The following is a 16,605-nucleotide window of genomic DNA, read 5'->3' on the forward strand; positions in this document are numbered from 1 at the left end:
GGCCTTTTCCTGAATTTCCTCCAACCATTCTGAGTCTCAGCTCCTTCGCTCCCATTTGCGAGCACTTCTCTCTCCCTTGCAGGCAGCTACCACGTCTTCACGCGTCACTGACTGCGTAACTTCAGGTTTTTGTCATTTTACGCTCCCTAGATGAAGAAAAAAAAAAAAGGCAAAGAAACAACACACAGACGTTTCGCTGCATTTTGCAGCGAAGCACAGTGACTCCTACGGTTCAGACCAGTATCGCTTCCACACATTTAGACCACGCAAGCAATAAAATAAACACCACAGCAGACAATTTGGGCCCCTGGGACCCGGAGCATCCTAGGCCAGCAGCGATGCAGGAGGTGCAGAAGCCAAGTTTCGGCTCCGTGGCAATGTGGCAGCATCCACACTCAGCCTCTGGCCCTGTACCAGCAGCTGCCGATGCTCCTGCAGAAGCTCGGGATCATTGGAAACCTTTTTTTCCCCTCCCCCAATTAAGTGAAATTTATCACGGGATTCAAACACCGTGGAAATGACCCAAAGGCAGGCTGATGATGCAATTGCTGGAGCTCTCTTTCCTTAGGAAATCAGCCTAAACCACTAATGATTGGAGAAATGGCCTCACAGCCTATTATTTGGTGGCCATTTACATTTCAAGGTCTCCATCTCCTTTCTCGTGTGAATCCTTCCTTTCGTGTAATTAAAGCTTATGAGCTGGAGACTCATTTTTAAGGTACCCTGTTCTATTGATCTGTAATGGCACTTTAGAGGTGAAAACTAATTATATTAGATTTTAATCAGCTCAGCTTTGGTCATGGATAATGCTTTCACCTGGAGGAATCAAGCTGACTGTCTCTCGCCTTTTTCCTATTTATATTTTAGCTGCTTTGTTCAAGAGCAGTGCAGCGTCTTCGTTCTGGAGGAATTAGCCATTTACTGTACGTAGAAATCTTCAGCATGGAGTAATCTCGCCATATTCAGCCAAGCAGGTAAGCACATACTGAAGTCTACAATTAAAATCCTTAATTAAATCCTTAAATTAAGCACACACTTAAACGCTTTGCTAAAGAGGGATATAATCTCTAACATGCTTAAGATAAAGTGTGTGTTTAAGTGCTTTATTGAACTGGTGCAGCACAAAGTATGTTCCTGGGCAAGGCTTCCATGGGTGTAGTCCCACCAAAACCCCGTCCATTTCCCCGCATCCCTTCACTGACACCAACCCCACAAGGCCCCTTTCTGGCCGCTCCCACCCGCGATTTACGGTGTGTGAAAACCCATCGGGCTGGGGCTGGGTCCAGCGAAGCTCGGGGGCTTTGCCTGGTACCCCCGCAGAGCTGGGCTAGGGCTGATATTAGCCAAAAGCTACCTCTTGCAGTTGGTTCGCCCCGCAGCTATCAGCACTTTAATTCTAGCTCTGTGCACATGAAATAAATGCAGTAGATAAGTGCTTTAGCAGGGTCCTTTCTGTAACATTACTCAGGCTCTGCTGCGTAATTAAATTTCTTTTATTTGGGTCAAAGATCTGGAGTGTGCGCAGTTAGTGGGTGCCTTATTTTATAGGGTAGCTTTCACCGTATTTTATTTATTTATTTTTATACATGGGAAGCTCTCTGCTGGAAGGAGCGCTGCCATGACAAAACCCTTGCCTTTAAAAGGCTGCAAAGCTGGGGCCGAGCAGCGCAAGTGGCGGCGATTTTAACCCTCGTCTGCCCTTCGCAGCCGGGCAGTTTGTCTCCTGCTCAGCGCGGTGCTGTGGTTCCACTGCCCGTCCCCATCCGCTCCGTGCCCGCCTCTGCTCTCACCCTGCTCTAACTCCAGAGGGATCCGCACAGCAAAAAAAAGGCAGCTCCAGAAGCGAGCCTCCTGTCCGGGCTGAGCCCCAAGCTGCCCCGCTGGCCCATCTGCGTGGCCCGGCCACCCTCCCGTGGCCGTGCCACCCTCCCCACACCAAGCCCTGTGGTCCCCACAGCAGGGACGTGGCAGCGGGCACTGGGTGTTGCTCTGCAGCGTCGCTCCGGGCTCCCCAAAGCCCTTACCTGGCAATCCTGCCTCGAGCAGCGCCCCGTGCCTCAGCCCAGTTGGATGCAGCTTCACAAACGCGATTCGCTCCCGAGATACTCAGCAGGCTCACTAGGGCACTCGTTCTGCTCACATCGCACCTCCGATAGGCTAATAAAAAAAAATCAACAAATTAAAGTCTCTGCAAAGCAGCCTGCGAAGGCAGCAAAGGAACTCCTAACGCAACTCAGTCACTTCATGGAGCAGCCTAAGCACTGTCAGCTTCAGCCTCAGACAGCGACGGGAGCAGTGAGGTTCCCCAGTGCTGCCCTCCCCACGCAGGAGAAACTGCTGCTAAGAGAAAACCAGAGAAATTGTCTATTTCCCAAGGAATGCCCGTCCCATCGGGACTTAGGGGTTGGAAACTGAGAGAGCAACTCCGCTGCCTTGCGCTGGGGAAGACGGAGAAAACCTTTTCATTTCAGCGAGCGGTTGGGTTTGGCTGCCCAGCGTTGTGTGGGTGCTCACTGCTGTGCCCAGGAGCATCTCAGCACATCCCCAGCTGTGTCCCCAACTCACCGGGTGGCCTCTCCGTACCCACAGCGGGAGCTGAAGCCCAGCAGCAGGCTCTGGGGTGCGTTGATTTGGAAAATATTCGTGCCGGCTCTCCAGCCCTTGCACCACTGATCCAGGATCCCCCTCCCCACGGCGCCGTGCCCCGCTTTCTGCGGGCAGAGTGCTCGGGGAGCCCTCGCCCCGCTGTTCCCATCACTCGGGAAAGGAACAACGATGCTTTGTCACCTCCAATCCCCACGAGGCCCCGAAGACCAAGCTCGTGGTGTCCCCATCCTGCAAGAACAGCTGCCCCGGGACAAAAACCCAGCGCCCCCAGCGCTCACTTCTCACTGGAAGAAGCCAGAGACAGAGAAGCAAAACCCACACGGGTGCTTTTCCCACTTCTTCCCATCCGCTGTCACACCCCTCGTCTCTAATGCAATTCACAGTAATTAATGTGAGCCCAATTAAGCAGGAGGGCTGCAATCAGGAGCGCGTGTGTGAGGGGCGGTAGGACTGTCGCTTGCTTGTTTCAGGTGGCAGCAATTTGCTTAAAGAAACGATTTCTAATATTCAATAAACGGCAGTTTTAATTTCTTCTTCATACATGATCTTAAAATGAGATTTTAAATTTTTTTATTTATTCCATAAACAATATAACAAAACTCAGCAAGTTAACAATATGACATTTTCACCATACAGAGTCAGTCACAAATATTTAAAACCTTTGCAACAAGAACAACAAAACCAAAAATATTACAAGAATAATTTACAAGAGGATCTATAAAACAGCAAAGCGCTCACAAATTTTCCAGTTTCCTTTACACAATATCACTACACTCTTTCACAACATTTCTTTTTATTACAAAATTCCCAACAAAAGTTTAATTTTTTTCTTTGTATTTTGGTTTTTAAAACCAGAAACTTTTAAGTATACATCCTTTTATTAACACCCGAAGGTGCAAAAAAAGGGAAACCTCACACATACAAACACTTCACAGCACTTTTCTAAGAAAAATATACACTTACAAAATATTTTACAAATTGGCACACTTAAAAATATACAAGATTTTGTAGGCGTCTTAGAGTGATCCTTAAGAATTATACTTCAATTGACTCTACAGAATATTTATAAAGCTTATTCTAAAAGAAAAAGGCAAATAATTTCCAAACATGTTAAAATTGCAGTGTAAAATGTTAAACAGAAATGGATATGTTACATTCATAAAAAGGGCCATTTAATATTCCTTAAATGCTCGAGGGGGGATAAAAGTTTTCTTTAGCACCATAAAACAGTAGCAACTTACTCGCGAGGTGCCTCTAGTTCTATGGAAGTTAACTCAAGGAGCAGTACATTCAAATCTCTGTAGGCAGCAGTCAGAACGGCCACAGCCAGCGCTGCGGGCAGCGAAACAGAGCATCTCCTTCGGTTCCTACCCTGCTTCCCACGGGGAGTAAAAGACAAAAGGAGTTTAACTGGAATCTTTTTTTTTTTTCCTTTTTTTTTTTTTTTCTTTTATTTTAAAGTCTTCCCTTTGTGCTTTTGAAACTTTTTTTTTTCCTATCTATCGAAGGGTAGCGGTGAATACAAATTTTATTTCTTGTTTCCTTTTGCACCAAGTGTTCAAAGGCTCAGTAAACGTGTCTGGCAACCCAAGTATCCTGCGGGATGGAGGGCATCCTCCTTTTCTAGATCCAAATTCCCTTAGATGGCTGTTACTCCACTGTCATTAGTGTCACTTGTTTACCTGAGAAACAGATTTGAAAAGCCTTGCTTCTACCACAGACATTGTACTTTGTTTATTCTATATATTATTATTATTTTTTTGCATTATTTTACACGCTGAAGAGATAAAGAGGCACATTCTCAAATAGATGTCAGCGCCTTGAACCATGCAACTTCCACCGGACTCCCTGGGAGCTGCATAGGCAAAGTCCAACACACCGAGTTGAGAAAGTAAGACCAAGGGCCTGATCCTGCACCGACTGAAGTCCATGCACCTGATCCTCTTCTCACTTACACTGACTTCAATGGAGTTTTCTCTCGGCTCGCGCCGGGGGCAGGCTGCGCTCCAGGAAAGCACCTGGGCGAGCGGTGGCCCCAGCAGCGGGCGCTCCTGCCCAAGTGCTTTGCTAGGTTGAGCCCTCACTGAAAGAATACGGTCCGACAGGTATGGGATTAAAATGCTTAGAACATCTCTATTTTGGTTCCTGGCTCATTGGAGCTGTAATGTTTTTTAAAAATAAAATTAAATAAAGCAACCAGCTTTCCTCTCGGGACAGAGCTGCGCAGCACCGCTCGCCTCCCTCCACCAAATACCTCGCTAAACCTGGTCCGTAATCCGTGATTCTCCAACAACTCTTATGTTAAAAATAAAAATAAAAAAGCAACATGTAAACCTGATCAAGTTTTTATTTTTATTTTTCAAATGATTACTTGAATCCCCATCAGTGATATTTTTCTATTTACAAAACCTCTATATGCAAGTACCTCCAGCAAAACTGTGGCCTTCGGGGTCGGGCTGGCTGCTGCCGGCTCGCCGTAAGGTTTCTTTTGGGAGGATGTCGCCCTCGCTACACATTCCCCGAAGGAGGGTCGTGTTAAACTGCCCTGGCTTGGCCTGATCTCAGCCCGTTTTCACGACCATCCTTTGCAGGCGGTTGTTTTTTTAATTTTGCTGCTGATTGTAACTCGCCCAACTGCAGCGTGCCAGCACGGCGCAGTTCGAGAGGAGAGCGCGACCACGTCAGGGTCCTTCCGCACGATGCCTCTACAGCAGGAGTGGGGCGAGATCAAGTAGAAAAGACATCTTAAGGGATGCTGCAGAATCAACATCTTTGTGCGGCTTGAATTAATCACCCTGAACAGCCAGGAGTCTGACAAGAAGATGGCTGACATGCACCGGGATTGGAGAAGATGATGAATTTTGGGATGGGAAAAAGGCAAAGTAAGCGTGGGGCGGCACGGGGAGCCCATGGGGTGCTGGATGGTGGGCAGGGGAAGGATGAGACATCCCTGCGGCTGGGAGAAACAAAAATTCAACAATCCTGACAAGAAAGGGAAACGGACAAAACGAGCTTATATGGCAAGGAATGAGGCAAAAGTGGAAGTGATTAAAATCTTGAGGTAGTGACAGGCAGGTGGAGATAAGGGCCGAATGGGGATGACCAATGTTTGGCTCAAGGTAGTCACCCTTTGTTGGTAGTTTGAGAGCAGACAGCAGGGGGATAACTTCTGCAGAGACGAAGAAAGGCCAGAGTTGCTCTGTGAGGGACTGGGGGGGTCTCTGAAATTTCCATGGTCAGAAATTTTGGGGAAGGGTGTGGGATGACAATCGGTGATGGCAGAGAAATCGGAGCAGCAGGACTGAGAGGAGAGACACAAGGAAGGCAGCTGGCATTTGTGACCAACAGTGTCCTGAAACGTCCGGCAGTCGGGTTATTCCTGGGTTTTCAACATACAATATGTTTTCTGCCTTATATTCATGCCCTATTGCACATTTCTCGAATGCAATAAATATTGCTATCTGTTTCAGTACAAGGTACTTCATCATTTTCTGATTTATGGACCACATAGGTAAAATGTTCAGCACGAAGAACACAGCATGGGCCAGTGGAAATGTGCTTTCAAAGGATGGTTCTGGGTCAAAAAGAATGGACGTGCCCCAGCTCCAGGCCTGACCTGTCTCCATAGGAGCAGCAGCGTGCAGATCGCAAACCGCGGAGCCAGCAGCCCCTCGCCCTTTGGCACACAGGAGGAGCTCCCCAGAAACCGGCTACACGAACACATTCAGGACTTGTAAACTTGGGTGACACTGTGGATGAAAAAGACGGCTCCAGGGGGATGTAAGGGAGAGCAGTGTGGTGGAGGAAAGCCAAACACCCAGGGATGGAGTCCCAGCACAGTGCTTGTCTCCCAGATCCTGAGCATCTCCCAGTCCACCCAGGGACCGGCCGCATCTGGAGCGACTCGCTCCAGGCAGCCCCAGCCGTGCCTGCTTCACCTGTTAAATAAAATGCATTACTGGGCCATGCTCTCTCGTCGGGACTGCTGGCCCTCAAGATCTGAGAATCTGCTGGGAACATTTTGATGCCAATTCGACACTTGGCGACTCCGTCTCGATTCCAAGTGGTCAATGAGAATTGCTCTGCATTTTTGCTAAGTGAACCTACATCGCTTGTTCAGCCACTCCCGGTGCTTTGCCTTTGGCACGGGCTGGAAACGACCTCCTTGTACAGAGAACCGAGTCTAGCCGTGTCCTCTGAAACACACCGCCTCTACGCCCACGGGCACAGCAGCGATCTGTCCGGCTGAATTAAGGCTCCTCGTCCTCACCCCTTCCTATTGCATAAGTGTGTCCAAGCCTCACACCCCTCTGGTCCCAGCAGCTCCCAGCTAGCAGGTCTCTTGCATATCAAGGTTTCATAAGAAGTAAGCAGCAAAATGCACAGGCTCTCAGTTGCACAAGGAAAAGAGATGATTTTTTTTTGTTTTGTTAATTTCCTGGAGGGTGAGGGTGTGGTGAGTAGGGTTACAAATAAGGCCTTTTGATAATACATTTAGCATTCAATACTTAACGCTGTCTAATAAAGTCCAGTCATGTATGATCCGGCCCTGATCGGTGAGATCACCAATAGTTCTGGTTTCTTCCTTACACTACGAACTGAATCAAAGGAAAGGTTCAGAGCTGTATTTAAAACTAATGATTTTGCTTTCAAAATTTCAAACTATATTGGCATCGCAAGGTTAGACATTTAGGAAACACCAAAGCTATGATATGAGAGCACTTTTGACAGGCTCTGCATCAAAAATATTTAAGAAACTACTCAAAGTAAAAGTAAATAGCAATAAATGTATGAAACATATTAGTTCCATTTTTATAACTATTTTAGAATTTATCCCAGGTTATTATAAAATATATAAAACTGAGATACAAAGAATTAGCAATGTAACTTTGCATTTCAAATGCTCTTCAGCTACAGGTTTTGCTTTAAGAAAACAGACACTTGAAAAGCAGCTGTTTCGTAGTCTCTAGATGCAGACACTCGAGTTCCTGTCAGACTTACCTGGAGTGGTTTTCTGAACTCCTCCACCATTTCAACTCTCTCCTATAACGAAACTCAACATTTCACCGTTATGTTTTTCTGCTCATGGTTTTAAAGAGAGGACAATACCATTTCCCAGCATCAGTTTCAAAGTTCCTTTTTTCTTTGTATTTTTTCCTTTTTTTTTTTTTTCCCTTTTTTTTTCTTTTTTTTTTTTTTTTTTCCTTTATGAGCTTTAAACCACAGGGTGAATCCATGAAATGAGGTAAGTAAATTTGGCACACTTTTAGTCATGTCCATAAAACTTTTGGTAAGTTGTATAAGTGAACAATATTGTTTTCATCGTGAGTTACAGGTGCTTTCAAAGGGGGTGGTTAGTACTTAACTGGAATGTTTCTAGTAAAATCAAAAGGCATAGCTGCAGAAAACACTCACAACCCAATGTTGATAGAGAAGTAAAAATATATACAATACAGTCACTTGTTCATAGTTTGGCACAATTTTTTGTTGTTGTGGGTAATAGTGCATAAACTACTGTACAACAGTATGACTTTTAAAACAGTCTTTCACAGAGAATACCAGATTAGGTTCGCTTTCAAATAATAAATTCCCACAATTTCAAACTCTTCATTTCAGCACTTACATTTCAACATACCACAAGGCATATTTCGAAAGAAACAAACGAAAAAAACAAACGGAAAAAAGAAACAAACATCAAACGTCTTTTTTCTAGAAAAGGGAGTCTCTTCTTCAAATACAGGAAAAACCAAAAATGTTGTTTCTGCTTTAAGAAGAATGGAGTCTGATTCCCTGCAGAAAAACCAAACATTTTATGCCATCTTAGTTAGCTCGTGTGGAGTCACCACGACAGGATCAAATGCGCTAAACTCTGACACAGGAGATGAAGCTTTTATGATGCAGGTTAGGAGATAAACAGCAGAGGGGGCTAGAAAGCACTCAAAATTGCCACATGAAGCTCAATTATGAATGAGTTTTCATTTTTCAAACTAAAGAGCCTTTAGTTTAGAGATCTTGGCTTTTGGATGCATAACCTCTTTTTTGTGTTTTATTTTTTACAAAATGTTCAAAAAAAAGTCTTTCCTTTTCAAAATCATTAAAAAGAGCATGTAATCATTTTGTTTTGTATTTCCCCCAATAAATAAGTAATTAAAAACTGAAGAAGCCAAACAGCAGAAAAGAGTAGCCTTGTTAGTTTTTTTTTTTAACCCCAGCCAAGCCAGAAAATTGGTCATTCTTTTAGGTAGCTTGCAAGTAATAATTATTTTCATGCATTTAAAAAAAAAAAAAAAAAAAAAAAGAATAAAAAAATAATTAAAAAAAAAAAACCCCCCCCAAAAAACAAGAACAACAACAACAACAAAAAAAAAAAAAAAACAACAAAAACTGTAAAAGGGGAATGTCTCTTTCATGCAACTTTTGCTTTCAGGAAGGAAAAAATGAGGAACAGCGGGCTTAGCAGGTAGTAGGAAAGTTAAAGGGGCATTCCAGCCAGTTTGGTGCAGCATTACCTCAGTTTCTCAAAAGAAGCTGTCACAGGTGGGTCCTTATGGGTCTGTTCACGGTCTGTTCGCTTTATTTTACAGTTCTCATCCCTCAGTGATTTAGAACTCGATTTATGACGGTACAGTTTTTTATGGGTAGGTCCATTATTGCCTAAAGTGCTCAGGTTACTATAGTTTTTATCAAAAAAGGGAGAGTGAATGTCTGTATTGTACCCAGTTGAACAGTTGGGGCGACCAGGGTCGCAGGCAGCAGCTTTGCCGTTTTTGCTTGAGCCCTTGTTGTTCGACTTGTGGTTCTTCGCCGTTCCCGGCGAGCCGCCGTTTGCCTTCTTCTTTGACTCCTGGGGCGTCCCTGCCAGAATTTTAAGGGTTTTCAGTTTCAGGCTGTTCGACTCGGGCGACCGGAATATGTCTGGCACGCTGTTGTGGCCTACGGGCCCCCACAAGGGCTCGATGGAGGCCATCATGAACCTCTGGACGTCCGCCATCCCCGAGGCGATGTTGGACAGGATGTTGGAGGGCTCCTCGAACTCCCTCTGATCGTCATCCAGCAGGCCGGTGGTGTTCCCCAGGCCTGTTTCCGACCAGCCCGCGCCGCCGTCCTTCCCCAGCGCCCACTCTCCGGCCAGGCCGTTGTGCTTGCCCAGCTTCCCAGCGGCCGGGCCGCAATGCTGAACGCCCTCGGCAAGCCCGTTGGCTGCCAAGGCCGGGCCGGCCAGCTGGTTGACGGCTCTGCTGCCGCCCGCTTGGGCCTTCTCGCCGTTGAGGCCCGCCGCGTTCTTCCCCTTCCTGGTGGATCTGGGTGCCTGCCTGGAGTTCTTCCCTTGGGGCTTCTCGGTGCCTTTGTTGGTTTTGGGAGATTTTTTCCTGGTGGTTTTCTGGGAAGAACTTTGGTTTGTACCCACATTCTTGCTGGATGAACTTTTCCTCTTAGATTTCGACACTTTGCTATTGGTGCTAATTTGACCAGATGGCTCATTAAATGTTGACAAGCACGGACTTTTTTCAAGAAGGCTGACAGAATCTTCATCGTTGAACATATGGAACTGAAACTGGTGATTATTTAAAGTAAACCCATTATCTGCCTGATCCTCGGTCTGCAGGACCCCGCAGTTCCACTTGACCTTCTCGGAGCTGCTCAGAGCAGCCTGGGTGCTCTCCGGGAAGCCCTTCAGGGTGCCCAGGGGTTTGGTGTCGGAGCCGGCTATCTGTGGGGAAAGGTTGGGAGTGTCCGGAGGGGACATCTCCGAAAGCGACGACTGGCGGAACTTATCAGGTGTGAAGTTGGAAATGTCTAAAAGGTCCGTGGACTCCTTCAGAGGGGTGATTTCATCTATGCTTTGCTGGATCACTAACTTGGGACTGCAGTGGGCCAAGAAATCGTCATTAATATCATCCTCGCCGTCCTTTTCGCAAGACTTTAAACTTAAAGAACTGTAATTGCTAGAACTAACTGACAATGAACCCACTGAATCAAAACTAATGAGTCTGCCATCATCTGTACTTAGTGTACCTCGCTGGAAATGAAAGCGCCCCTCTCCATTATTAAAATGACACGACTGATAAGAATCATCAGACTGCACTTGTTGGCTATCCGGCATGTAATTTTTTTGGTAGAGCAATTTGCTGCTATTCAGATTGACCGGAGGGTAGCCGGAGGCCGGGAGGCCGTCAGCGCCCGCGGCACCGCCGAACTCTCCCGACAGCGCCGCGGCCTCCCGCAGCTCTCCGGCGAATTCCTGCCGGTTGCTGCCGGCAGCTTTGCTGGCCGGCCACACGCTGCCGAAGCTGCCCTGCTCCATCTCCAGGTGGCCGGGGGACTGCTGCAGCTCGGACTCGGACGGCGGGGACAGCACGCAGCTCTGCGATGGCTGCAGGCCGGCGAACGGCTTGTCTGCTGGGACGATGCTGGGGAGCGGGTGCTGCTGCTCGGAGGGGTGCTGGGTGAAGTACGAGATGCCGGTGCTGCTCGACAAATCCGAAGCATCTAACAGTGTCTGCAGATACCCTCCGGGGATCAGGGGTACATTGGTGGTGATATTAGCAGATGGCAGAGGCTTGTCTGAAGAGGAGGTGGATGGTAGGAAAGCAGAATTTTTAGCAATCTTATCCTCATGGCACTCCGGGAGATGGGAGCTGTCTGAAGCACACGGAACATTTTCGTCCTTCAGCCGTGCTGCAGAATCCTGGTTTTCCAGAGCCGGGCAGCCCTCCGTCATGTTGGTAGCAGCTTTGATTTTCTTGCATTTCAACCTGGCTTCACTTTTGAATTTGATCCTGCGGAGCACTTTCCTCTCCGTCCCCTTGTATTCCCGTTCCTGCGATTTGCATTTCACGGCAGCGATGCCTGCGATGTCATTTACATGTAATCCGTTCGCACAGCTGGGGGTGGCGATGGCTAATGCCTGCAGCCCTTTCAGGCCTGCATCCTCCTTACTGCTGCAAGGCTGCTTGTGATCAGAGGAGCAAGAGCCCAGCTTGTTCACTGACTGCTCAATGGCTTTAATTCTTTGAATCCTGTGCCTGTTTGCTAGCTTGCATTTTCGCTTCCGTGGGTGAGGGAGGAACGAAGCATCTGAGCCGTTAAGATAGAAATTCTGCTTGTGGTAGAGAGACGATCTGAGCAAATCCAGCCGGCTCTGCTGCCTTTCTTGCCAGAAGCCCTTCAATGGGGCCAGCTTTTCGTATTTGCTGAGCAGCTCCTCGTTCAGGGTAACAGTTGTCTCATTGGCATCCACTTTGCTGAGCTTCACCAGCATATGCTTCTCCCCTTTAAACCTGTTAATGATGATGTACTTGATGATAACGGGGGGCTCCTTGCGAGAGACTTTTCGCCGTTTCTTGGGGCACCACTCATCATCATCCTCCTCCTTGGGCCCGTCCGGGAGCCACTCCTTCTTATCAAGGATCTTCTCGTTCTCGATGGAGTCGACATCATACAAGTAGTCATCGCTGTATCGCACTTTCCTCTTCGCCCGCAGCCCGTAGTTCTGCTGGATGAAGGAGCTGGAGTGGTCCCGGGACAGGTACCGGCTGCAGTCCTTTATATCCCGCAGCACATCGAAGGAGGACTCTGTGCACGTGCTGTCGTCGCTGAACTCCCCAGAGTCCTCCGTGGAATTCACAGAGTCCAAGAAGTGGCTCCTTTTGGAGCCCACGTACTGCACCACCTCCGTGCTGTTGCAAGATTTATTTAAGGCAGCTTTCTCCTCCTCCTCGCCATCCTCTTCCTCGCCATCCTCCTCCTCCTCCCCCCAGATGATGCCTTCCTCAGACTTGAATTGAGAAGGGTCGGTGGCACCACCGGGCCCCCTTTTCAGGGTGCTCCTGCTGTCCCTTTTGGTGCAGTTGCCAAAGACGCTGGGGAAGAAGTTGAACTGGGCGTCCTCTTGTAGTCCGGTGGTCTTCTCCCGCACGTTGTCCTGGAAAGATTCGTATCTGATCTTTAAGGAGCAGACGTCGCTTCCCAAGGTCGAATCATCATCATCAAACATGTAATTATCCACATCTTCCTCAGAAAACAGATTTACAGAAAGCTCATTTTTGGAGCAGAGGTCAAGCAGCTCAATTTTACTTTCGCTAATGAAGGATTCAAAATAGCCCCATTCCTGGCTGGGATTTGTTAGTAAGGGTTCCTCACCATTGCATTTGTCTAATAGTAATCCCTCGTAATAATTTTTCTGAGTGGGGTCCTCTGAATCACTGTCAGATTTTTCTGCATCTCTTTTGTCCGCTGCCCTCGATTTATGCATAGGGAAGCTTAAAAGCTGGTCTGAAAGCAGTTGATCCCCATATCTCATGGTTTCTCCTGTGCTCATGCAGTGAATCCCTATATCAGAGACCGAACAGGTGTCATAATCCCTATTTATATCCCCCACTTTCAAGCTTATTCCCGGCTCTGCATCAATGCCGTCCTTTGATTCAATGAAGCAGCCCAGGCAGGTCCGGCTCGGCTGCATGAGGCAGTCCCCTGTCAGGGCGGACATGCCTCCGGGCTCCATCATGCTGAAGGGAGCCTTCTCGCAGTCGCCCGGCAGCGACCAGGAGCTCATGCCCTTCGTCACGCAGGACGTGAGGGAGATGGCGTGGGCCGAGGAGTCGTCTGAAGCGTGCTCGGGGACATCGGTGAGCCGCAGCGGGGACGGCGGGCTCAGTGAGCAGGGCTTCTTCGAAGGCAGGGGCGGCAGCGCGCGGTGGCACGCCTGGGGTTCCTTCGGAGCTGCCGTCAGGGCCGGGAAGGCGACGGCGGCGTCGCCACACGGCCTCTCCTCGCCATCTGGGGCGCGTGGCTCTGGAGGGACGGGAGGAGAGGGAGGAAAGGGAGAGAGAAAAAAGGAGAGTTTACAAACCTCGCAGTTCCCGTCACCCCGCTCCCATTCTCCCTGGTTTTGGGGGCGTCTCTTCCCCACCGCCTGCCTGGAAGGCGGCAGGCTCCTCCCCGCAAGATCGCAATCTTCCACTCGTGCAGCTAATTAATTTTGTGATGTACGAAAACCAGCGAGGTAAACACTCTGCCCCCCGCAGCCAGTTGGAAGAGGTACAAGATTATGTTTAAAAAACCCAAACCATCCGTTCCTTCCTCCTAATATACATACCGTTACCTGGATACTGCCTTTCAAATCTGACAAGGTTATTAAAAAAACAAAACAAGTCTAATAAGAATGTTCCCATTAACATTTGCAAAATTAATAGAAAAATAAGATTCTTAAAGAAGCAAAACATCCTTCCTGCAGCACCTGCAGCTGAAACACACCTGAGCTGCGCTGCTGCTGCAGGGTCACAAAGTTACAGCTGATTAAAAAACCAGCAGCCCGCTCGTCCATGCGGACGGAAAGCAGGAGGAAACACAGAGTTTAAGGCAATTATTATTAAAATTATTGTTGATTTTGCAATTCTTCCCATTGTTCCTCATCTTTCAAATGCCTTTTGCATAATGTAAGGATTTTTTTTTTTTAATTTAAGGGTTTTTATTTTCTTTGCCTCATAGCACTCTTTTGTGGCAGAGTAAGATTATGAATATTCTTTATCCGACTTCTGGCTCAGCGGACGGTATGACCCTTGACATGGAAATGCAATGTCTTTTCATCCATGAACATGCTCGGCTACCTCTGTGTTATAAAAACACACAAATGTGTGCATTCAGAACAGGCAGAGACCTCTGCCAGCCTTGAGCTTTTGTTGCTTTTGTCCCGGCACACAGCTTACCTGGCTGACCATTTTGCTGAAGCCCCAGGTTGGTGGGGTGAGACCCCGCTCAGTGCCAGCAGAGGGGCAGCCCCACCTGATGTGGCACTGGGAAGCGTGGAGAAGCACATCCCAGCCCCACGACGAGGATTTTGGGAATCCCCCATGGGTATTCAGGGGGCACAAGCACTGAAGCACCAGCCCGCTGCAAGAGCAGGGCACGCGAAGCGATGTGGCACCTACGTAGCTCCTGTAATCCTCTGTGACGAGGGCATTTGCTCCAAAAGCCACCCTACCCAAGGGTGAGCCTGGACCCTGCGAGGACAGCTGCCACAGCACCATCCCACCGGGAGGACAGCGTGCCAAGCCACCTGAGCGCATCCATCTGGGACAGACGGAAAGGAGCACCCAGCCATGTGGTATGGAGCCACTCCGCTGTGACATGGCTTGCCCTAAACCCCCAGATCTGATCCCAAAAGCTGCCCCAAGTTATATTCTACCGCAGGCCTCAGGGACGGAGCTGTCGTTTAAGACTTAAGCCAGTACGTGCACGCTACAGTCAGAGCCGTCCAGACTTCTAAAAGCTCTGAACGACCTTCTGAACATACACAAACCAAAGCAGAAATGCAGTTCAGTGCCTGTATGCAGCTTGAACAGACTGACCTGCTGGAATTCGGTGCTGTTTCCCTCCTCGAGAAGGGTTAAAAAGCAAAATAAAGCTCATTTTGGGTCCCTCCCACCATTTTTAGATCAGAAACGCAGAGGTGGTATCTTTTTCCTCAAGCAGCAAAACAAATTAACCAGTGCACTTCCACTTTAGAAGCAGAAGAAAATAAAAATCAGCTTGGAGCTGACAGGAAGCATGGAGAATTTGAGGATGAAAGAATATCTGTGAATGCTGCAAGACTCAAAGAAAGAGGGAGGTGGAGAGCTCAAAATCAATCTAAAAAACTGCATTCAATACACAGAGACGTTATAATATAAAATAAGCTGTCTGCAGGTGGGTTTTTTTTTTTAGTTACAGAAGTAAACTTCACTCTTGTGAAATGCAAATGCCAAAGCTTGATTTTATAGGGGCTGCATTGTCCTAAAATCAGGCGCATAATCAACTGAAGCTCCAAAGCAAATAATACTCCAAAAAGATCACAGTTAAAAAAAAAAAAAAAAAAGACAAATACTGGAGCACCAAAAAAGCCTTTTTCAGGTTTAACTCAATAACCATCCAAAAGCATGCGGGCAGTTTTAGCAGAACACTGCACCATCCTGTTGTGAATCAGCTCCAGAAGGAGTCCAGTCCCTGAGGGTGCATTACAGCAACCTGCAGGCTGCCCTGGATTAACCGCGGCCGCTGCAGCGAGCACCGATTTGTAGTGAGGGCGAGAGGCTGCAAGAAGCCCCAGCCCCAGCCCTCATGTCACCAACAGGGAGATGGGGGCACCAGAGCTACCTGGCATCTCTCTGCTTTGGATTCAGCAGCAACTCCTACACAACGATGTTTAATTAAAGCTCTTCTTAAGTCCTGTTTAATTTAACCTCATGGAAGTGGTACCGGGTTCTAGAAATCACCCCAGTCTTTACGGAGGAGGTACACGCTGATTTTACTGCCTACTCCATCCGATGGCTGGAAAACCTCCTTGTAGCTCCAGCAGCTGCCATCAGCTGTGTGCAGTCATGAACAAGATGGGCTGGCAAAGACGGAGACCTCCAAAATTACACCGTACGGGAGAGCGCCAGCGTACGCTTCACCTGCCGCCAGCACATGTTGCGGGGTCCTCACGGGCACCCGTGTGCCTGGAGTCGCTCCAGGTTTTGGGTAATGAATGAGAACAACATGTGGCTCTACACGCTCCCGCTAGGGCAAACCTCACGTTGGTAAGACAGAAGGATCTGAACACCCGCGGCATCAGAGAACCGAGTCCTAGGTATCTAACGGGGTCCAGCTTATACGCACACATTGCAGGATTTGTAGGCCAACAAAAGTTCTAAAGATCTATAAAATGAGCCATAAAAGCGTTCAGAATGAAAACATCGAGCTCTGCCTCAGCACTGGGTGCCAATTCAGGTCCGTAACCCAAGCTCTAATTTCCCCTAAATCTGTACGGACTGAAAACCCTCAGTTAAACCGGGCTGAGACTGGTTTATGTAACTGCAAAGCAGGGGAAAGATTCCCAGCAGAGGGGCTGCATAATCTCCTATGACTTTTTTCCCTAAGAAACCGAGCTGAAATCCATAATTCAAGCTGAACTAAAATCCATAATTCAAACTCCCGTGCACATAAACATTTCCAGCCATGCATATGCATGGCCCAAAG

General features: G+C 47.9%; 1 protein-coding gene and 1 long non-coding RNA gene across 6 annotated transcripts in view; both read right to left on the reverse strand.

Moving 5' to 3' along the window:
• Positions 1-1,356: 1,356 nt before the first annotated feature.
• LOC118166319 lies at positions 1,357-2,624 on the reverse strand. Its single transcript, XR_004750443.1, has 3 exons — positions 2,588-2,624; positions 2,025-2,157; positions 1,357-1,402 (listed from the first exon to the last, which is right to left on the reverse strand). It is a non-coding gene; the product is annotated as an uncharacterized LOC118166319 (long non-coding RNA).
• A 536-nt stretch (positions 2,625-3,160) lies between these two features.
• Positions 3,161-16,605, reverse strand: part of NEXMIF (neurite extension and migration factor) — a 136,492-nt gene continuing 123,047 nt past the window's right edge. For all 5 annotated transcript variants that reach the window (XM_035325144.1, XM_035325145.1, XM_035325143.1 and 2 more), the window contains 2 exons: positions 9,117-13,401; positions 3,161-8,397 (listed from right to left, as the gene is read on the reverse strand). In XM_035325144.1, the coding sequence (XP_035181035.1) occupies positions 8,220-8,397; positions 9,117-13,401 (4,463 nt within the window). In that variant the 3' untranslated portion in view covers positions 3,161-8,219. The remainder of the gene's footprint in view (positions 8,398-9,116; positions 13,402-16,605) is intronic.

Source organism: Oxyura jamaicensis, chromosome 4 (genome assembly GCF_011077185.1).
Source record: "Oxyura jamaicensis isolate SHBP4307 breed ruddy duck chromosome 4, BPBGC_Ojam_1.0, whole genome shotgun sequence".
Classification (NCBI taxonomy): Eukaryota; Metazoa; Chordata; class Aves; order Anseriformes; family Anatidae; genus Oxyura; species Oxyura jamaicensis.